Here is a 22,904-nt window from a genome sequence, read left to right as displayed (position 1 = left end):
GCGCCGATATATCCTCAGGATCGAGTGTTTAGAAAACGGGAAAAAAATGCCCAGCTTCTGCAATCGCACGCAGTGATGCGTTAAATTTTGTAAGGGATGTGTTTAATCAGTTGACACAATCTCTTTGACGTCCAGAAACCCTCCGATAATTTAGCGAGGGAATCAAAGTGTTTTGACCAACAATATATAAAAAGAAAAACTTGAATTGCAAATAAGGCCTCGGTTATCTCGACCTGATAAGATTCAAGATACGGACCTTAATTACAAAGTGCTCGATGTTAATCTACCTATGCTATGCATCACAGCCTAATTTGGCACACCAGCCCATCCTTTCTGTAGCAAAGCAAATTAACACACTCGTTAATTCACCAGCTTAATCAACAGCTGGATCGCTTCAAAAGCATTTTCACACCCCAAAAACCTTTGTCCAGCACCGACCGACTCCTGCAACTAATTACCACACACACACACACCCTCTGCTGAACTCCCTCTCTGTCTCTCTGCACAGTTACATCTTCTTACAAGAAAGAAAGAAGGGCGATGACACGGTCACGGTCAGTCAGTTGAAGAGGTTCAGCAGCGCCGGCGCCCTGGGCTCCACGTCGCCGCCGGTGGCCTGCAGGTCCTCGCACGTCGTCGTGGCCGAGTACTCGTCCGACGCGCCGCAGCCCCGCCGCCCTCCCGCCATCGGCGACGCCGGCGTCAGGCAGAGGTCGAGCTCGCACGACTGCAGCAGCCCCGCCGGCGGCGGCTGCTGGCAGGCGCCCGTGGCGCGGACGGCGTCGAAGCAGGCGATGCCGCCGCCGCCGTTGTTCCTGCGCTTCTTGGACGGCGTGGAGGAGGAGTTCTCGGGCGATGCGGAGGAGGCGGCGGCAGCGCCGACGTTGCCGTAGAGGCCGTCCATGTCGCGGTCCTTGAACGCGGCGGGGATGGTGGAGAGCGCGCGGAGGGACGACTCGCCGCGGAGGACGGCGTCGGCGGCGGCCTGGCAGAGGTCCCAGTTGCCCGTCCACATGAGCCCGATGGCGCCGCTCACCGGGTTGATGGTCCGCCCGCAGGCCTCGTACAGCAGGGACCGGAACAGGGCTGCATTTTTCCATTGTGCATGGCACGTCAGTTCACTTAACCAAGCCCCATACGCATACAGTTTGCACACAATATAAACATGATGCAGCTAATTAAAACTTTTTTTAGAGTCCGGCTAAAACTTAAACCCTTCAGTAACCAAGCGTGCTCTACATCATACCTAGTTAACTGGCTCTTAGTCACCCATCAAAGGTCGAATCACAACCAAAAAAATCCCATGAATTAATTATGTAGCATATCTGTGCCAGGGCACATATAATCGAGTCGGTTTGGTGAAGTAGCAAAGGGGTTGGGGCCTGACCATAAAGATTCTGCTTTTGCGGCCTTGTCCCATGGGACGTCGGAAGGCCGCGTCCGCCATAAAGAAATGTTAAGACGATGGTACTTGGGCAGATACCTTTGTGGACAGGTCAGGTCGTCAAGATAACATTGTTGGACTAGGCGCCTAGCTAGACGATGGAAACAAAGTACCGGCGGTAAACAGACACTAAGGTTGAGCTTATCTTACCCATGCCATTACTAATTACTTCACACCAAACTTTGAAGTAGTAGGCTAGTAGCTAATGGTTTCGCAAAAAAAAGAAAAAGTAGTAGCTAATGGAGTAGTAGGAGGAGGGCTATCAATTAGTAAGCAGCTAGTATTAGTTACCTGGGCGGTGGTGCAGCGGGACTGCGGCGAGCGATGCGACGAGGCCGGCGCGGCCGAAGAACTTGGCGACGAAGACGGTGGCGTTGGCCTGCGGCTGGGCGCCGTCGATCCACTCGATGCTGGGCCGGAGCACGCAGGCGTCGCTGCAGCCCTTGCGCAGGACGCGGCAGCCGTTGCAGCTCATCTCGCGAGATGATCGATCAATTCCCTCGCCTCGCCTTCTAGCTAATAATCTTAATCTCCTCCTCCTCCTCCTCCTCCTCAGCCGGCGCGCACCGCACGGTGTGTCTGCGACGAGGGCGCGGAGCTACCGGAGCCCTGTGGCTGCAGTGCCTTAGCTTGTAACGATCGAGCTAGCTAGCTGTCGGCAATGGACGGAGACAGGAGCTACTAAGAACCAAGCTCTGGTGTGTGAACCAGGTAAGACGAGCAGTAGCAGCTATAGCTAGGAGAGGAGGAGGCCGGGGGTGGTTGCTTATATAGAGGGATGGAGGCGGTCCTCCGGGGTGTCAGGGGGCTGATGATGGACGGAGGAGGAAATGGATGTTCGGCTGCCACAGGTTGGGGGTTCCGCTCCAATGACATTGGCGGTCGTTGGCGCCTCCGTGTTGCCGCAACGCCCCCACTGTCCGCCCTATTGTCACTTCCCCAGGATCCTCTACGCATGCACGCAGAGACACTATGATACACACACACGCCCAGCAAGGCCAGCTTCAGTAGCTAGCCAGCCAGCCACAAGCCACTTGCATGTTTGCCGACGACGTCCGTCCCCTCAAGCATAGTATTGCCGCTATCGCTGTGAGAGGTAGTGTCTGAATTTTGCGGGCTGAAACTTTGTGACCGCAATTCTAAATAGCATGCTGCTATAGCGGGTCGCAATTGCATGTAGCAAACCACAATAGCGTGGAAGCAAATAACTCTAACTAGTCCAGCTCACTACGACTCACACAGTTACACCCTCAACTCAGACACTCCACCCATCGACTGCCTGTAGGTTGCCACCACCCTTCGCCTCCAAATTCGGTGGCGCCGTTGCCCGTCGGTGTGCTGGTCGGCCGCTGCCGAGTTGCTAGTGCACGCCCACATGGAACGCCATGTTTGTTTTCTTAATTTAAGTATGTGAGACATCAGTTTGTTTATACTTATTATTCATGATATATATAATTAAAATAAGTGAGATTATTAGGTGCCACTATTGGAACTTAGCGTCCGCTATCCGTAATCCACTACCTCGACGCCAACCCGCTGCCAACCCGCTGTACGCTATTTATTACCTTGACCGTGGGGCTGGAATGGAACAAGATGCCGACCAAACCAGTACATGAAAACAACTAATTGACCTGTACTGTATGTATGACTACAGTACCTAAGAAATGATTGATACCAGATAATTATGAATATCAACATCCCCCACCCAACACAGTGCACATGCGCACATCCTATTTCTGTGACTTCGTCAATATTGGAAATCCACTAGCCTGACTTTGTTATTCCACTCGGTGTATGGCTTCGTTATTCCTTCTATATGATGATAAATGATGTCTACTGCAATGTTGATATATGTAATCTAGGACTTAGAGCTTAGTACATTTATACTTTTTACCTCCGCACCACTATCCTTACGTTTAAGCTGGTAAGGCTAAGGATATGTCCAATGATATCGATGGTTGCTATCTATAGATGGTACAATAGAACCCATCGTGTGAGTTGTCGTCCACGAGTAATCTAAAATAGCACCGAACCGAATGGTTTAATAAAATGTGACCGTGCCTTTAAAATGGGAAAAATGTTGTCAATGCAATATTCCTCTTATCTCAAAAAAAAACATTGACTAAAATGCACCTCTTCTGGATAGCTAATGGCATGCCACCGTGCACTCCCTAAGCGTGTCGGCATCTATCCATGCGAATGCAACCGCGCGCATGAGGCACTGAGGCGACCGGAGACGCACAGAGGATCCGAGCTGGGGGCGGGGCTTATTAGTGCGGATGTTTAGGGGTAATCTAAGCCGCGGAAGGGGGTTGTGGATAGGAACAAAGGGAGCGCAGAAGAAAGCCGGAAAGCGACGCGCCGCGGGGGGCCCCAAATGCAAATGCAAGGCGAGGCAGGCAAAAGGCATATAGGGACGAGAGCGAGATGGCCCCCCTGGCCCTGCCCCTGCCCCTTGGCGGCCGCCAAGAGCTGAGGTCGCCGACCTCGCAGCCGGTTGCCATCACCACAAACAAACCGGCCCCGGCCCCGGCCTCCGCGGTGCTTAGCTTTATTTCCTTCTCGTCCCTGGCTGGCCTCCGATTGCCTGGCCCTTCCGTCGCCCGTAGAACCCGCGCCCGCGTGCGGGTTCTGGCTGACTCCGGAGTCGCTGGCGCCCCCCACCCCCACCACGCCGCTCTCCCACGTATCTGGCGCGGGTGCAACTTGGCGCCTTTTCGGCTAGCTAGCTGGTAGCTGCGTTTCCCTTTTGGCGGGAGCTGGAGGGTGGGCCTACTCCTCCTGCAACTTGCGCTCTCTCGGAGACTGATTACTCCATAGATAATCCGGCTAGCTGGGCCATTAGTACTAATCATTTCAGATTGGCACTTTTAATTTTCGTAGTAGCGCGCCTTGTTAATCTGTGTGTGGGTCACCAGTGGGTGTGGTGTGGCTGCGCGGTGCGCGCCGGTGGTGGTGGAGACGTGGGGTGCGGCGTGACGTACGCCGCCGGGCAATTCGATGGAATCGGTGGCTCCGCAGGCCGCATCAGATTCACATCTTATGCAGCCTGCCCGCGCGCGCGCTCGGGTTTCTCCGGCTTTTCTTTCTCTTTTTGGGCGACGCACAATGCATGGCTGGTGGTGATCGCCGGCGCCACCCGACGCGGCAACCAAACAGGCCCATCCAGAGCCACACACACACACACCCGGGCGGGCCGTCCCAGCGTATATAGTATGCGCTCATGATTTTGTCTCAGCGGCGGCCTAAACACTCCAGGTGCTCTCGTGGCTAGCGCGGCCATCACCAGACAACAGCAACCTCGAGGGCTCGAGGCGTGGTCTCTTGCCGTACGTGCACGAGCTCGGTGCTCGACTGTCGATATGTACGGTCTGCAGGAGCAGGGCGGATTCAGAACGGAGCTGGGCCCAGGCTGAGCTGTTGAATCACGTCCAAAACAGTCTAATCTTGTCTTCTAAACCTCATTTTGTTAGGTTAAACATCACATATGTTAAAGGGACTCCATGGTCTCGTTCCGGGCTGCAGCCTGGGCAGCCCGGGCCCTAGATCCACCCCTGTGTAGGAGAATGTACATGTACGAGTAGGAAGGAATCATATAATTATTCATGAGGGGTGCACGCAGACAACACGCTTACACACACGCACCGCTAGCTGGGGCGGATCTAGAACCCGGGCTGGGGGTTGCAGCCCGGGTCCAGCCCATGCATGTAGCTCCTAGCTAGTACCCCATGTATGGTTAGCTCAGGGGAAAAAAAAGGGTCCAGCAGAGAGCGTCAAACAAGACAACAACCCAACCTGTAAGAGACCCGCGTAAGGAAAATATCAATGCTGCTATTGGCTACTTCGTTCCTCAAATTCTTTGCGTAGGATAGACGGATGGTAGAGGGTTCAGCCCGGGTCCAAATTAAACTGATTCCTGGGTCCGCCGGCCCCCGACCACTAGTTCCAATCGTAAGTACCAGCAGCTACCATCCAACCATGTACGTCGTATTCGCAAATAATCACGACGTGGATGTGGCATTTCACCCATCGAAAAATCCAATGAATGAAGTCTCGCGCTTGGTAATCGAATAGGATTTTCTAAAATCACCATGCATGTTTACTTTTTTTTTCGAGAATAAATGTTACTGGTAAAAATAACCATTTCGATATGTTGATCGTAGTATTATCTACTAGTGTCATTTGTTGATTTGCATGTGACAAACCTTTTTTTTAGTTTTGCATATGCTAGTAAATCTCGACCATTCACGCTCATCTGATCCAATATCATCTAAGTCCAAATGATTGTAGCAAGCAACGAAGCAACTAGGACATCAAGGGCGAAGGCCAATTACTCCACCGGGGTCGGCTCCATTGCATTGGGACCCCTATGGGCTAAGGCAGCTTCGCGCCTGTAGATACAGGACCTCATACTGTATTTAGAAGGAAGGTTAGGGGGCAGAAGATGGGCTGCTCGTGGCAAGTGGTAGGTGGGTAGGGGTCAGAGAAATGTCGAAGAACCGGGCCGGCGGTTCATCATGACGCACGCTTGGATTTGTTTCCTGTTCCAACGACGCTGCAGCTGTCGGACGGAGTACTGATAGAGGCGAGGGAGGCTCTCGGTGCCGGCCGGAGAAATGACCTTGAATGCCTCGGCAGCTGACGACCTGGAACCCGGCTCGCTGCAGAGCGTGCCCGAGCCCAAACGTTTCCAATCCGAAAATGCATGATAAACAAACCTTTCTTGCAAGTTGCAAACGATAATATAGGATCACTGTGCAAAGAGAGAGCCTAAACACATATTCTCTTTTAAGATTAGCACAGTACTGAGAAGCAAAACTAATCTAGAAGATATTATATGCAATGCAACATGTCGGTGTTCCTCTTTGCACGTGCACATACAGAGAAACCAAATGACCAAGGAATCATGTGCAGCCAGGAAAAAAGAATTGGCAAACAAAGGATAGGCAAGGCCAGATATCTTCTGGGTACAAAAAAAAACACCAAGACTCTTAACCACAACTCAAATATACAAAAAAAAAACAAACATGAAAATGGTTCGGAGAATTTAAGCTAGTGTATTAGCCTTCACCTCACCAATGGCCAGCATGGAAATATATAAGCAAATGACAACGGCGTTTATTCTGTCTTTCGCAGAAAAACAACAGCGCTTATTCTCATCTGGATCACATATATGTTTATATAATAGCAGGCCAAAAATAATGGAAAACCTAAATAACTTTGGTTCAGATTAGGCATAACAGGAGCAACAAGATTAACCTTGGTGCACACGAAATTTTGTTAGCTGCCTGCACTCAGGTGCAACTGCGCCCATGATCGAGATGACTCTTCATGTCATACTGTGGCGGAACCGTCCAAATTAACCTAACTAAAATGCATTGAAGTCACCTGACACGCGATTATGCACTTTAAGCAAGTCAACTTGGTCGACCGTCGGATTTCATCCGATTAACCACATAAACAGGATCGAGAAGCATCGCTCACGTGACGGTGAGTAGCACAGAGGTTACAACATTCCATCACAACAACAAGTTCCACATTTTATTACATCAGAGTTTTCGAAATTCAGACCGAAATTGCAAGGTTCGAAGTCAAATTAAACTAGCGGAAGCTAAACATCGATACATGACATCACGACGGAGCCGATCATGACATCAAAAATTCCTTCCTTCGCCGTCCGAGGAGGGATCCCACTCGATTGTCCAGCCTGGAGGAAGCTGGGTCGGCCAAGTGGTACCAGCAACCAAACTAATGGCATTACCTGAAAAAGATTAGCCACAACAAGGCTGAGAAACTAGTACTCAGCAAGACTGACCCATCGGAAAGACACGACCGAGACCTAGACATGCAAGGCCTTCTGGCTCTGGGTTTTCCTTGCCAAAGCGTCTAAAGTCAGTCCTTACTTTCAATATTTTAGCTCATGTTCTACATTCTTTATCCAGTCTAGATTAGCAACTTATTCTAAACAAGCATGATTTCCAAGCAATTACTTAACAAGCATCAACTTAATCTCATAATCATGTTTTATTGTTACTCAGTGCAGAATAGCGATCAAGTAGTCCCAAACTGTGAGAGGCAGACGAATCGATTCGAATTTATTAACCATGCATGGCAAACCTAATCTCACGACATCCGCGCACCATGAAGGGTCACTTCATCTGTCCGCCGTCCCCATCGATCCCTTAGGCACGTGTTAGGGCCAACTGCCTTTGGCGTGCAATGCTCCATAATCCCGGCCTCTGCCATACTATGACCGCACTTGCACCCACATGATGCACCATGGGAACGACGTTCCAAGGACAGCCGGAGGGTATGCCACGCCCCAGTTCAATCAGGTACTAGGCTTCCCCATCCCATATTGGTATGAGATTAGTGCTTTCAAACACTTGATCACGAACGCCGACACGTTTCGACCTTAGTTCATTTTCATTTAGACAGACGGGGTAATCCACCAAGTATCGAACATAAGCCTGACCCCATCTGTCGTCCTTATAGTTGCGACATAACTGAAACATTCAACTCCTATAACTCGCGAGTGACAAGAGATCACTCGACTTTTACCGAAACCTATTAAGCATTGCACTACTCGACCTTAGCAACTAGTAATCAGTAATCAGACAAGGTACTAAGTTTATGCATCTAAGGTTTTATTACAACTCCTAGAAACGTAAATGCGCAATCAAGTAATCAATAAGTGACATGAAAGTAAAACAGGGAGTTTATGCACCGGGGCTTGCTTTCAGGAAAAGTTTGCGGGTCCTCGGGGTCTGGCTCTGGTTCGGGCTCTCCTTCGAAAGGGTGCAGTTCCTCGACGGGGTCTTCTTCCGGTGCCAGGTGAAGCTCGTACGTTTCGTCGGCGAGATTCAACTCTACACGGAGATGCAATGCAGGGGTTAAACATTTTAGATGGTTATTTCAACACACTCATGTTTTAACTCGGACACTTGTAGCAAAGCTACAGGAAAGGTGGGGGAGTTCAACTTCTGTTGGTGGAGAACAGGCTGAGAGGGTTGGATTGGGAGAAACTTAGGGTCTGACCCTCAGATTTAAGGAAAAACCGTACCGAGATCCTCAGACTCAACACAGAGAAATTCCCAAAAATATTTCACCGATACCCTCGGGTCATAGAAAAAGTTACAGCCGAGCCCTCGGGTGAGGCAGAGAAAGGGTCGGTGAAACTTGGCAGGGTCGGGCGAGACGAAAGGAAAAAGGGGTCGGGCGAACCGAACAGAGAGGGGTCGGACGAACCGAAACAAAAGGGGTCGGCCGAGACGAAACACAAGGGGTCGGTCGCTTACCTCCAGGTCTACCGGTGAATCCTTGGGGCCGAACGGAGTAGGCTGGGCGGAAGGCCGTACGCACGAAGGCTTGGGCGGCGGCGAGACTTCAAGGGTGCTCCGGTGGCGGCGGTGCTTCTTGCGGACACAAGCGAGCTCGAGTACCGCGCGGAGGAGCGGGCAGCTGGTGGGTTGGAAGAAGCGGCTGGAGCGGAGAGGGGAACCTTCTCAAGAGTGTGGCGGCGAAGTCGCCGGAGTGTGGGGTGGCGCAAAGGGGTGAGCTCCATGGAAGCTCAGCGGCGGCGCAGAGGAGAAAGCAGTGGCGCAGGTGCGGGCGGTGGCAAGGGGTGGCATTGCCGGTGAGGGGGTTCCCTTTTATAGGGCCGGGGTGGCGCGGAGGGTCGAGGCGGGGCTCCTGTGGGGAAAGGATAAGGCCGTGAGCGGCGAGTGCGTGGGCAAGGCGGCCATTGGCCGGCGGCACCATTGAGCAGAGGAGGCGGAGCTCCGGGTGGTCTTCGGCGGCGATTGGCCTTGAGCGGCGCGCGTCTGGGGCTTCCGGTCTGTCGGGCGGGCGAGGCGGAGGGCTACCATGGAGGTTGGGCGAGCAGGCGGAGGCACGGGACGCCGTGGCCGTGGCAGCTTTCCCGTCGAACGGGCGGAACGGGGTTGGCGGAGCGGAGCCGTGGCAGGCGGAAGGCCACTTGCGCACGGCCGGCAGTTGGCTAGCCCGGCGTTCGCTCCGTCCTGTCGCGGGCGCAGGTTGGGCGTCGTGGCTCTCGTCCTGTCGCTATCGCGCTGGTGATAGGGCGCCGACGAGCTGCCGGTGGCCGGCGGCCACGCAGCGCGCGAGCGAACGTGCTCTGGCGCGCGGGCGTCGAGGCTCCCCTTTCGGGTAGTAAGCTTGGCCAGCTTTGGAGCGATCCTCCTCCGAATCTTTCAACACAACTTCCGAAACTCCCTTAAACAAACTTGCTCAACTCTGATCGTTCTTCAAACTTTGTTTAAGGTGTTGGTTTAGATTGTGAAAGGATTCAAAGATATTTCCTGCCAAGGTTAGCCAAAAATCTGGAATTTCAGACCTAGGATTCTTAAGGCATTAGGGGTGAGTTGACTGGTTTACCTCACTTTGACCGGGATTTTGAATAAGTTCGGACCCGATTTGGATCTGGGTCAGTGTAACAAAGTTGGAACACACTCGAGGTACTACAACTTTCAGTTAGGTCCTAACTTGAGTTTAGATAGGAAAATCGGGAGATGAAAGCTTGCAAAGATGGAGGAAAACTCGAATCCCTGGACTTAAGAGATTTTTAGGGTCCTTTAGTAAACCGGTTTTGGATTGCTGTTTTTGTCTCCCTTCCACTCCGATTTAGTCAAGGTGTCTTTAACAAAAGTTGTTTAAATTAAAATGTTTTACAACTCTTATTTAGGCAGAAACTCAAGTTTGCATATAAAATTTCAAGCTTTATCCCAAACTCCAAAAAGAGCTTCTTAGGGTTATAAAGGTCATTTCAATTCTTTAATTAGGAAATTATCACTGGTTTATAGTTAAAAGTACTTAATTTAGGTAGAGTTGTTACACATACACTCCAACATATTCTACAATAAAAATGTGGGTTTTCTCAGCGGTCCTTGGGCACCGCATCGGTCGGCAGCAACCTTTTCCGTCTCCGCACATGGCGATGCGGACTTTCATCAGACCATACGTTTTTCTCCTCCTCCTCTTCTGCAGGCTAAGCTTGCGGTTTCCTTCTGCCCGGGGTGGCAGGGTCACCGCTAAGGATGCAAGCGGGCCTTTCTGCAGGCGTCCGCAGGCCACCCGCATCAGCCAGCTAGGTAATCTAATTGTTTCTGCAGAATCCCGCCAATACCTGCTTCTCGTGCTGCAATGTCCTGCTGGGCTTCGCCGGAAAAAAAAAAAGCAGCCTGCAGGCGCCTGCTGGAGCCCGCGCACGCGCACGGCAAGTTCAATTCAAACACGCCGGAAAAAATAAAAGCAGTCCGCGGGGCGACAGAGCTCGACGACGGCGCATGCTTCGGCGGCCTGGCTCCTCCGCACGCCCGGCCTCTGCGATTTTCATCCTGGCATGATTCAGAGTGAAAAAAGCTATGTGCCTATGCGTATGCTCGGATCGATGGAGGTTGCCTACGATGCGTGCGGCTCGGCGGAGCAGCTGACGGCGGCGGATGCGGCGCCGCTCGACGATACAGCAGCCCGTAACGGAGCCCGTGCAGCTCACATCGGACCCGGCGCCCCGCAGCCACGCCGGCCGCGGCGCTTCTCCTTGCCAACGCCCATACCGGCTACCGCGCCCACGTCGGCCGCCGCGGGCCGTCCTCTCTGCACCACCCGCGGCGAGGACGCCGAGGCCGAGCTCGGCCAAGCCACCGTCCGCGGTGCCTTGGCAGGCTGTTCGCAGACCTTGCAGGTTCGTCCACTAAAACCTGCTGGTCTCTGCAGGCTCGTCCGCTTAAACCGGCGTTGCAACATGCAGGGTGTCTGCAGAGCCCGCTATTGCTATTTTCGCAGGAGGGCCTAGCAGGCTGGCAAGCATTCCTGCGCCCGCTTACACCCGTAGTCACCGCCGTCAGCTGCACGGCCGCCGCGGTCAGCAGCGGGGGCGGACGTGCATGCGCTGCGCCGACTGCTGCCGTGACTCTGACGCAACAGCCAACACCAGAGCACAAGTAATGCCTCTATACATCGTTGCATTTCGGTTCATCATAATCGTACGCTTGGATTTGTTTCGTTCCGACAACGACGCTGACCTGGAACACAGCCCGCTGGAACCGATGTGCAAGATGTTGCCATCGGGCACACCGTGCAGGCTTACCCAAATAATTCCAGTCCAAAGATGCATGATTACAAGCCTTAGCTTTCGGAAAGATGCAAACGATAATCTAAGCTACGATCGATCTTCAGTAGAACCAAAACATCATTAGGAAAAAAGACAAAGTGGCGTTATTATAGTATACACTACTTTCTTGTTACTGCAAAACAGCAGTAAAATACCTTCCGAGCCTAAGCGCATGTTGTTTTTTTTAGGATTAGCAGAGTACTGACAAGCAAAAGTAAGAAAAACCAAGCTACGTCCTACATATCTGCACAGCCATCAACGAGCTTCAACCAATATCAAAGACAACCCTCAGTGTTCCTCCATCTCTTGCACGTGCACAAACTGAGCAGAAACCAAATAATCAGGGAATCCTGTGCAGCGCGGCCAGGAAAAAAAAAGAACCGGAAAACAAATGAATGAAGAATTGAGAAACGATAGGCAAGGACAGATATCTTCTGGGAGAAAAACACCATGAATTAAGCAAACAGTAAAACAAACATGCTCACGGACGCGTGAGTTTGCTGAAAGACTATAACCACAGTCCATAACTCCAGTAAAAAACAAAGATGAAAATGGTTCAGAGCATTTAAGCTAGTGTATTAGCCACAACCCAACAATGGCCACCGAAATAAGAAAATGCCAACCGCGGGTTTTCTCATCTGGTATGTTTATACACCAGGGGAAAAAAAAGACAACCTAAAACTTTGGTTCAGATAAGTATGTGTGTACACCAGGGGAAAAAAAAGAGAGAATCTAACAAACTTTGGCTCAGTTTAGACGTAACAAGAGCAAGAAGAAGATAACCTTGGTACACTGGAAATTTTGTTAGCTGCACTCACGTGCAACTGCGCTAATGAGATGGCTCTTGATATCATATATAATATATTCTTACAATAAAAATGTGAGTTTTCTTTTCCTGACATAGCTTTTCATAATGTGTGGGATGCAGTCTGAACTCTGAAATTTAGTAACAAATGCTACAGATACATGTGAGATTCCCGTTTTGCTATCCTGCCTCACCGTAAATAAGAAAAAAAAAGCAAAACTAATCACCCTTTATTCGAAGACCTTTTCGCCGGTCGAGAAGGCCAAAAAAATCACAGAACTAAAAATACAAAGGTATGCTGGAACAAAAAAGACTGTTTTCCAGGTTTCCGTGTTTGTTAGATCCTTGTTAGAAGCCTTTGCCCCCTCCAGAATATTCCCAGTGAGGCCAACACCAACAATTCCAGCCAGTGTACCCGCCGTATTTGAGACCCCCATTACTATCCCTGCAAACTTTGGAGCAACATCCATATGGTTTACAGCAAACCCTGCTCTTCCTAGAGCCAGAAAACCAAGAGATATCGCTGAACATGTTACAGTGCCTGAGGGTGTACTGAAAAAAGGAAGGGCCATGAGTGCAAATGCTGAGACAACGAACCCAATGGTGTTCAGAAGCTTCCTTGTCTTGGTAACAGATAAAATCCTCCTTGTAATCAAGTGATCAGCAACCACACCACCGATATTGGAGAAAATGAACATGTTGAAATAGGGAAGCATCTTTGAGGAACCCATATCCTGGAGCCTAAGTCTAAGGCCTAGCTCAAAATAGGTAGGGAGCCAGTTCATAAGAACATACAGGGCATAGTGGAAGGTGAAGTTGTTGACAACAATTGCCCAAACAGGAAGACTGAAGATTATCCTTCGCCATGGGATCTTTACAGTGCGAGGTGCGACAACCCCTCCTGCTTGTGCCTTGATCATGTCTCGAGATGCCACTTTTGGCATTGATACCTTTGGAAGATCAGTACGAGGTGGATCACTGGAAAATTTCAACCATATTACAGACCATACTACTCCCAATACCGCTTCAACAAAGAAAACTGACTGGGGTCCCATATTCTTCACCAGACTTGGGAAAAAAAGCATGCCACAGGCTGCACCAAGATACATCCCTGAGGTAGTAAGAGATACTGAGCGAGAGCGTTCCTGTGGTGGCACCCATTGCGCCAGAACAGTGTGAATGGCAGGAAATATGAAACCTTGTGCTACACCAACAAATAGTCGAGAAAGGACCAGAATGGTTACTCTGTTGGGATCCAGTGGCATTAAACCACATATCAAAGACCACAATATGAATGACAGTAGCAGAACACGTCTACCTCCTATTCTCTGTGCTGCCCACCCACCAGGAATCTGTGATAAAACATAACCATAATAGAACATTGAGAGTATCATGCCCTTGTTTGCTTGATTCACACTGATGGCATCAGCTGCGACAGTGTAAGCAATTGAGAAACCAACACGCTCGATGTAGCAAACATTTGTGCAGATGAACGTCAACAATACTATGACATATCGTTTTGGGAACTTCATCCTCATCATTAATGATCTAAGATGAATCACACTGTTTTTTTACCACACTTAGTCAGGCCAGAACTTGCTGACCTCCCATGAATATTCACCAGGATTTACCATAAGCCCGATTCTCTTCCCCCCATCATCTCAGAGGATACTACAATCTGAAAATGAGAAATTACTGATCATCAGTGCTTCTTCACTTGTGCTTCAAATGCCCTTATCAGTCTGCTAATCTCATAAGCAAATTAACATAGAAATTCTTGATATCCAACGCATTAACCGAAAGACAAAGACCTGCCAGATGACAATCGAAGGAGCTAAAGTTAGATATATCAAGAACTGGATATGTTTACACTCTTGGGCTGACTAACAAAAGGAATAGATGAAATCCTGCATAATAATCAATCATGGCCGAAATACAAAGAATGTCATATAGTCAATATAATTCTGATTGGCACAAGCTCAACACAGCAGGAAAGGAAAAACAAGACACTGAAAATGGATTTTGGCTTCTAGAGGAGAAGAACTGTTACTCCTGTAAGATGGCTGAATGAACCAGTCTAGAAGCCTGCACTTTCAGAGACAGATCTTGCTAAAATCCAAGTAGTCAGGATCAAACTTTTGCTAGTGTAACGTATCGCAAACCTTGGCTCGGGAAAAAAGACCTGACGCTGCAATGTCTGAGCTAGATCTTACTCTGCATTCCAAGCTCTTTTGTTTCCTTTGCAAGATACTAGGAACCGAAGGCTGAGAGCTAGAACTAACTCGACCCCTAGCTCAAATTCGCCACTGGAGCTGCTTCAACGCAGTCAGATAGCATTGGCATCGTGCACTACACCCAGAGATTCAATCAAGCAAAGCAAGAACAAAAGGCAGGAGCAGTACCCCGGAACCGTACAGCTAAACAAATCAGCAACAAACAAACAAACACGCAGCGCTCTCTCGCAAATTGCCACTGCCCCCGTGAGATTCAGGCCAGCGTCGACTCAGTGGTGAAATCACGTTCGCGGGGATCTATGATAAGCAGATCCAGCACTCACCTTGCGGGGAGACGGGCCGGATCTGGATGCCTCGGGTGCCGGCGAGCAGGGGCGGGCAGATACGACCCAGCAGCGCGGCTGGCGCTGGTGGCGGCGAGCGGGCGGGCGGCGGGGGCGGGAGCGGGCGGGAGGGCGTGCGCTCCGGGAGTCTGCGCGTCGGGGGGGGGGGGGGGGGGGGGGGGGGGGGGGGGGGGGGGGGTCGCGGGTGGAGGGGAGGAAGGGGGTTTTGTACCACTGGTACCAGATGCTGAAATCGCCGGGAGGGCACAACCAGCAGAGCTCGGCGGTTGGTCAGTCCATCCACGATTCCACATGGAACCACCGGCCTCGGCACTTACACCAAAATCAGCTAGGCAGTCAGCAAATTGCCTGCTTTTTTTTTGTTACAAAATCAAAGTACAAATTTGCCTGCTTTTTTTTTACAGAATCAAAGTGCAAAATTATTTTCCTGGTTCTTAGATCCTTTCGCATCATTAATGCTAAGAAGAAGATTAGTAATTAGGCTTTTTCTGACGGTAATATCTTTATAAATAGAGGGAGTATAAATTTTATTTGATCGTATATGCCTTGGATGCTTAGTAGTAAGTTAGTTTGTACTACTCCATATTCTATGGGAATTGCATACGAATCCTCGTACGTAGTGGATCACAAACTTCCAACTTGCTGTTTATAATATGGGCGCTGGATCACATGTTCCGATCTCATTCAGTGATGCCTTAACAATATCTGTTTGAGTGAGACTGATGATGGGCTGTTAACGCCCACATGAGAGCCCATTGCACACACAATTGGGCCGTGCATGATGAAATCAAATGACCTAGTGGATTCCAGCTACGAAGATCTAAAAGGCCAGGCCAGCATGTTCACCGACTCTAAGAACTCGAGGAAACCTCTCAAAAACATATTTTCAAAAAAAAATGTGTTTCTGCTTTACCGCAACAATTTAAGACCGTTTCACTTTAATATGATGCTATGAGTGCAACGGATGTAATAGCAATGAGCAAACTACAGAACATTCTGATTCCACCTTCAAAAACACCAGCTATAAAGGCCTGTACTTTCATCATATTCCTACCAGGAAAAGATGATGACAGAAATAACCCCTGCAACTGTGCTGAAAACATCACCAATGACCAAACCTACTCCAATTACAATCATTTCATGCTAAAATGTATCATTGGCGATATCACAAGTGAGGCTAGTAGTAGTACTCTGCATTTTGAGATAGCTACTACTGTCAAGTGAAGGCAAATCAAGAGCAAGAACAAAACTATGGCTGTGACCCCGTTAACCCCCGTGACTAGGACACCGAGTGCCTTGTGATCCGCGACTGCGTGGACTTCACCTCCTCTGGGTTCACCGACCCAGGGCTCTCCGACGTGTCTGAGCTGCTGTTCTCACCAGCGTTCGTTTTGCCAGACCAGAGCTTGCTCAGTATCTTCTTCGGCATCAGCATCCCCTTTGCCTTCCCTGAGGCGCTCTTGTCATCACCGTTCTTGTTCATGTCGCTGCTGCCACTGCTCCTCTCGCTGCCGCCGCTGTTGTTGGCCAGCCTCATCGACCTCAAAGAGTTGATGTCACTTGATGTCGGGACCCCACACTCCTCCTCCGTTGTCGTTGTGGCAGCTGACCTGGAGCTACCAATGGAGTTGCCATTCTCTCTGGGAAGAAGCGAGCGAACAACAGATGGTAGCTCAACTGAAGGGTCGCTCCTTGCAGAAGCAACTGATGCCCTGACTTGCTCAAAGAAGAGAACTTGCACAACCACGCGCAGGGGGAGGCGCTCATTCTGCACGGCATGCATGCACGCATCCTGCGATAGCTGCTTGCAGTCCATCAGTCCGCATAATTTCTTCTTTTCGCTCTTCGATAGGCTTGGGTGCTCCTGTAAGCATGCAAAGCAGCGTTAAGTTTTCTAACTCCCAACGATGCAAATACTCAGTGGAAGTAGAAAGAGGTACCTTCAGATACATGTCAATGGCACGATAGAGCCCATCATGTGTTGGTCGGGGTAGAGATGACGCCATTTCAGCAAGCGCCATCAACTTTGGAAGAGGAAGGTTGGGATCTTTGGCGATCTCAGCAAGATATCCATCGATCAGCTTCGCAACTGCCAGTTTCGATGCACTGGGAACAGTCGTCACACTCACATTCTCGACCTCCACGATTTCTTCATCATCTTGAAATTTTGCCTTGCCATTATCACTATTCTGCGACATGAACTCCTCCACAATTGCCATAATCAAATCTATGTTATATACACTGTTTTCATCTGTATTTACTGGTATAAGGAGATCCGAAACTGATGCACCATCCAATTGTGTACCTATTCTCTTGATCAAGTCACTGCGATGGGACTCCCCAGATTCCAACAAGCATGCAGCTCTTAACAGCTTAAGAAGAAAACCACATGACACTGAACCTTCCTCAGTGGGCAAGAGAAATACAATAGCATCAAGAGCTGCACGACGCTTTGTGCAATCAACTCCATTACTCACAGCATCTTCCAGGGAACCAAGAAGTCGCCGATATGCATAGGCCCTCAATGCTTCTCCAATTACAACAGCTGGTGTTCTTCCCTTTGCCTTGATCGCCATGATCACCCGCTTGTACAAATCCACCTCGAGCTCACAAAGGTCCTCAACCCACCAGTCGTTAGGGACAGTCGGTTGCTTCCTGACACCATTCCAATGAGAATCAATACCATTCTCAGATGGGAGTTTCCTTCTGTTGTAAGTGTATGACCACTCAACCTCTGATGGATCAATTGAAGCCTTCGATGCAATAGAGTCAATGCAGTGGTTGATTACCTTCAAATTCTCACACCAAGGTAGCAGTGACTTTGTGCTCTGTAAAACTATGATTGAGTCCTTCCAGGTGCGAAACACACTTGATGTCAGGAAAACATCAATTTTGTATATGAGGTTTCCTTTATCAATTGTCTCGAACATCTCGAGATACTCAGCTGCACAACGGGCAGCGAGGACATTGTATGCATTGAGTGTTACAATCATGCCATAGCAGAACTTAGCACAAATTTCAAATGCTGAATGTCCACCAGGGATGTCAGAGATATCCACTTCATCATTTTTCTCCTCATTGCTTGAAGCCACTAATCTTTGCAATCGCGAACTCTTTGATAGAAGAGGGAACTGAAAATAATTTGCACAAACTGTGAACTTTTTTCCTTCGTACATAAAAGAATTTAAACTAATTATTTGACACAGAACAAAGCTGCACTATATGTAAACCAGCTGCTAATCAAATGAATATAGCTAGAACTGAACCACAGTTGGCAGAAGGTGTGCAGTACATCTACCACCTGGGTCAAGTCTCTTTAGCTGAAAATCTGCCTTCTTTGTAAGAAAGATAACTAGTTTCTTTCAAGTTACTATTGAAGGAAAAGACATATATTGTAAAACACATGTATAACATTTCATTCTGTTGTAATGCAAGAGTTCATGGTAAACAAAGATGACAAACTATGAAAGCTTTCATGAACCTGAAGATGGAATATCCAAACAAAAGTAGGATGTCGTGCACTAGCAGACAAAAAAAACAAGGCATCAATATCATCATCTACACGTAGGCACCGTTAAGATTTTCATGTGGCACAGCACAAAATGTCTCTTCCACAATGAGGGCTTGGCAGTAGTGTACACTGTACAGTCTAGCTTGTTCAATGATTCTGGGGCTAATAATGCGTGAAGCATATAGAAGTTGCTACCTTGTGAAGATAAAACTTGACATCCCCAATGGAGATAACAATGTCCGTTGCCAGCTCTGTTGCAACAAACCTGAAAAGCATGATTGCAGTTAACATTAGCATGGAAGCAAAGTGACACAAGTGGAGGAAAGGCACATCCTTACAAAGCAGAATAGCAATAGGAGCAAATATGTGAAAATATTGCATGATAAACAGAATTACGCAATGCATGAAAGCAGCATAGTTTAGAAAGTGCACATGTATTATTACATGAAGATATGATTAGATACGTTAGCGGATAAAAATATTTTTCTTATGGATGCAAAGATGGTTAGGTGAATCCTTATACTCCAAATTGTGCAATAATGCAGAGCTGAAATGACATGATGTAACAAAATCGCCACTCGAATCAGCTAGAGTTTAGACTACAGTGACAGAGTATTCACGATTTGGCCCAAGTACATGAAGAAAAACTAGAAAAAGGCAAAAGCAAGTTCACATATAGAAGCAGTGTGCATCAAAGGCATAACTAATTGAACTGATATGTGGTCCAACAAAAATGACTAAAGAATAAATAGTTTATCAAGGTAAGAGAACGCATTGAGCTCTCAGATTTAAATTTGCATGATGGACCACACAATGTCACCAACCAATCCACTAATCAAAAAGGTCAATACTAAGCAATGCAGAGAAAGGAACTATGAGTAAATCGTCACAAGCCTCCAAAGTACAGATGAACTTTAAGAACATATGCCATTGAAAAGAATCAAGGACAACTAAGCCCATAAATAATCTCAGTAAGGCAATTAGCCATCTGCGTGTCATCATAAAATGTGCTACTTAGCATGCCAGGTCATTAGTTTCATGGTGACTGTTAAATGAGAGGGCAATCCACAGCTTCATAACTGGCACACACGCCACATGATATAATGCACGCTATGAAACACAGAGTAGTTATATAGTCTTAAGAAGATGGAACTGATCCAAAAAATGTTTGTTCTAGGAGTACACTTAAAACCATAATTAGCTTAGTGGTGTTCAAATATTATAACACTAGTTTTCCATACGTCAAAATTATTGGATGCTCCATGCTGAATTCCAAAATCAAATAAGTATAAAAGAAAGTAATAGCACCTATGGATATTGTGCTTCCTTTCTTTTGGTTTAAGAATAGAGTGCAGAAAACTACAGAATTAGGCCCTCTTTCCATCTGATCTACATGTGACCAGTTACCAGTATGATTAGCCCATTGAGCAACTCCATTAATTTAAATTTTCTTTTCTAAAAATAGTCAAAAGTAGATCCACTAAAACTTGGCGCATTAGAAGATTCAAGATGCATACTAAGCCACGAAAACATAAGGAAAATGGAACCAATTTCGCTGAGTCTTCTTTCCACAAAGTGAAATCAATCTCAAAATTCATACCATAAGATCTCTAGAACAATTCATCAGACTAACATTCAGCAAAACATGACCAAGCAGAGTAAATCAATGAGACGATTTTAGAATGCCCAGTAAAAGACAAGGCATGTCTCTATAATCTGAAAGAACTGTGGAGCCAAGACAGGAACAAATCAACTAACCTGATATTACTGCCCTCTGTCTGAAAGGCATCCGGCTTTGATCCAAGCTTCATGTACTTCATCGTGCCACGCCAAGAAATGACCGAAGAACAAGAGAGAAAAACTTCCTACTTCCTTTCTGTTCCCCTAGCTCTTCTTCTTCCCCACACCAATCACCACCAAATGAGACGCAAGGAGGAGGAGCACAACAACCCCACAGACAGCGCTTAACCAATCCGTCAAGAAAGTACCAAACCGGTGGCCACCGGCATGTGAATGCTTCCCAGCCCAACGGAAAGGACAGGACCAACAACTGGTGATAAAGATCCAGCAGGCCTAACTGTCCCCCTATCCCAGTGGCAAAGCCCCCACCAAATCGGGTCAATAACCCAACCCCTCCTCTAGATCAGTAAACTACTCTCCGCAGACGCATCAAGATCTGGGTCGCAACGTCTAGAAGGCAAGAGCTCCTCCTCCTCCTCCGAGCTGGATGGATCTCACACCACGCGGGCGGCAGAGGGAGCAGCAGCACCTGCAGAGCACAAGGGCAGCATCTCGTGGTGAGGGGACAGTGGGAATAATTGGCGACTCGATGTTGGGAGACCATGGGAACAAGCACCAGTGAGGGGAGGAATCTTATCTCGTTAATTTTGCAAGCAAGCACATGAATGAATGGCAAAACGGGTTGCAACAGGGAATTTTTTTTAAGGATCTAGCACATGTAGGCAGTCAAACGGGTGACTAAAGAATTGCAATCCACAGACCACAGGTTTTGGATTTTTTTTTTCCGTAGACAACAGGATTGGAATGCGCACAAGGAAATTGACAGAGAAAAATTTCCTGTGGGTTGATCCCCATTACTCATCCCGACACCACACACACTCACCCCCCCCCCCCCCCCCCCCCCCCACCCCCGATCTCCTGTCTCCTCACCGTGGAAGAAAAGGAAGAACACACGTGGCTCCGAGAAAAAATTGCGAATTTCTTTCAGCTAACCTGAAGCACAAGTTCAGCAATGCTAGCCTGAGTGTGCAACCAATCTTGCCAAACCACAAATTCACTCCAATTAGAAGAATTTGTGACAAATTAGTCAAAAGAGAAAAAAAAGATATCTCGCTGGATGAGACCGAAGTGATTCCCAAGAACGCGGGGGAGCGGATGGGGGCGACGGCAATGGCGCGACCTACCTGCGCCGGCAACGAGACGAGCCTGCTGGCGGCGCCAAGGAGGCAGCTTGTGGGAGGATTTGCGGAGCGAAACGGGGGGTTCTTGGGACGGAGCTTTTGCGCCCCAAAGATGGCAACAGAAAAACTGCGATTTTTTTCAGAGGGGGGAAGTGGACAAAGGGCAAAAGAAGAGGCAGCTTTTCAGGACGAGGAAATGACCGAACCAACATCATCAAGAAACATTCCTAACCAACTCCAGTACTACCAGAAAACAGCAGCTGATCCCAGACAATTTTTCTTTTTTAAAAAAGAAAATTTTAAATAGAGAAAAACTTTGATGCAGATTTGAGAAAAAGGCTTGCTCGACGCCAAAATAAATTCCAACTTCTTCTCTTCAGAATTGTACCGCAGGGGGGGGGGGGGGGGGGGGGGGGGGGGGTTGCAAATCAGCAGGAGCAGCTCACCTCCCTCCTCCGGGCAGTGCCGCCGCCCTACACGAGCTAGCTGCTCCAGGCGAAGCTCGCGGTAGCCGGGGCGCGGCGCGGCGGCAAGCAGGCGCCGATAAGGGCAGCGCGGGTAGCGGAGGCGGAAGCGATCAAATCGCGCTTTCTCTTTTGGCCGTTGCTCATCAGCCGTGCCTTCCTTCTAGAGCAAGTTGCAGCTTCTCTGCTGCGGCGACGCAGGAGGGGCCATGGATTTGGTTTATCTTTAAAAGCTGGTGCGGTGGGGGTTGTGGTGGGGTGGGGTGGCGATGCATGGCCATGGGGACATGGGGGTGGGCTTGTGAATGGACAGCTTTGCCCCTCCTCCAAAATGTTTCATGGCCATCCTTCTTGCTCTCGCTGGCCCCTCCTTTTTCTCCCTAGATCATGTAGCTGAATTTATTTTATAATCATATGTTTCTGCTTTTTATCTCGCTTTCCCATGCTTAATTAAGTTCTTGGTCATGGTTTTTCTTGCTGGAGGATTTAGTTTTGTATAGGAGAAGAAAGTAGGTACACTTTTGGTATATATTCAGCTTCCTTTTCTCTCCAAAAAAAAGAAAGTACTTCAGATGAGACCTGAGAGGGTGAATATAATTGATTTGTTGCACAGTAGTACTAATGCTCCTTTGGAATTTTATCAGTGTTGGCTGAACAGTGGCTAGACTTTAACTCTTTGATGAAGTGTGCAGTGGTTAGACTTGGGGTCAGTCCCATGGAGCCCTGCTGGACCAGGATGAAATGAAATATCTGCATGAGAAATGGCCACAATTCATTAGGCTGTCGCAAAGGCAATCAATTGCATGCAACAAAACCGTCCATCGTCCTATGCTCCTATGGTTGAACCCAGCTAAACGTCTAAATTCAGCTAAAGTGATAAAAGATCAAACTGCTCCTCCACCTTCCTCAGAAAAAATATTTAAAGTGGGAGAGGAGAGAGGAATATGCTAGATAAATACCTTTTAAACTATTATTTAGCTAGAGGATCCAAACATCCCTAAATAAACTTTAGCTAGCTAAAAGAAAGTTTCTAAACTTTAGTTGGGTGG

The 22,904-nt window shown here is 48.5% G+C and overlaps 3 protein-coding genes across 4 annotated transcripts; all 3 read right to left on the bottom strand.

The window, feature by feature from the left end:
* Window positions 1-185: 185 nt before the first annotated feature.
* LOC117840802 (uncharacterized) lies at window positions 186-2,294 on the bottom strand. Its single transcript, XM_034721338.2, has 2 exons — window positions 1,736-2,294; window positions 186-1,086 (listed from the first exon to the last, which is right to left on the bottom strand). Exons 1-2 carry the CDS (start codon window positions 1,917-1,919, stop codon window positions 560-562), a joined length of 711 nt encoding a protein of 236 aa, XP_034577229.1. The 5' UTR covers window positions 1,920-2,294; the 3' UTR covers window positions 186-559.
* Window positions 2,295-12,401: 10,107 nt separating this feature from the next.
* On the bottom strand, window positions 12,402-15,092 carry LOC117839786 (probable anion transporter 7). Of its 2 annotated transcripts, none has more exons than XM_034720203.2 (2): window positions 14,939-15,092; window positions 12,402-14,192 (listed from the first exon to the last, which is right to left on the bottom strand). In XM_034720203.2, the coding sequence occupies exon 2, from the start codon at window positions 13,920-13,922 to the stop codon at window positions 12,612-12,614; it is 1,311 nt and encodes a 436-aa protein (XP_034576094.1). In that variant the 5' UTR covers window positions 13,923-14,192; window positions 14,939-15,092; the 3' UTR covers window positions 12,402-12,611. The 2 variants fall into 2 exon arrangements, with proteins under 2 accessions (XP_034576094.1, XP_034576095.1); XM_034720204.2 differs by having other exon boundaries at window positions 12,402-14,059; window positions 14,939-15,070.
* Window positions 15,093-15,935: 843 nt separating this feature from the next.
* LOC117838315 (phototropic-responsive NPH3 family protein NPY4) lies at window positions 15,936-20,368 on the bottom strand. Its single transcript, XM_034718290.2, has 4 exons — window positions 20,229-20,368; window positions 18,666-18,735; window positions 16,900-18,090; window positions 15,936-16,823 (listed from the first exon to the last, which is right to left on the bottom strand). The coding sequence occupies exons 1-4, from the start codon at window positions 20,288-20,290 to the stop codon at window positions 16,239-16,241; spliced, it is 1,908 nt and encodes a 635-aa protein (XP_034574181.1). The 5' UTR covers window positions 20,291-20,368; the 3' UTR covers window positions 15,936-16,238.
* Between the last annotated feature and the right edge of the window lie 2,536 nt (window positions 20,369-22,904).

Source organism: Setaria viridis, chromosome 9 (assembly GCF_005286985.2).
Source record: "Setaria viridis chromosome 9, Setaria_viridis_v4.0, whole genome shotgun sequence".
In the NCBI taxonomy this organism is placed as follows: domain Eukaryota; kingdom Viridiplantae; phylum Streptophyta; class Magnoliopsida; order Poales; family Poaceae; genus Setaria; species Setaria viridis.
Note: the sequence above shows the minus strand (reverse complement) of the source record. Positions and strands in the feature narration are given on the sequence as shown.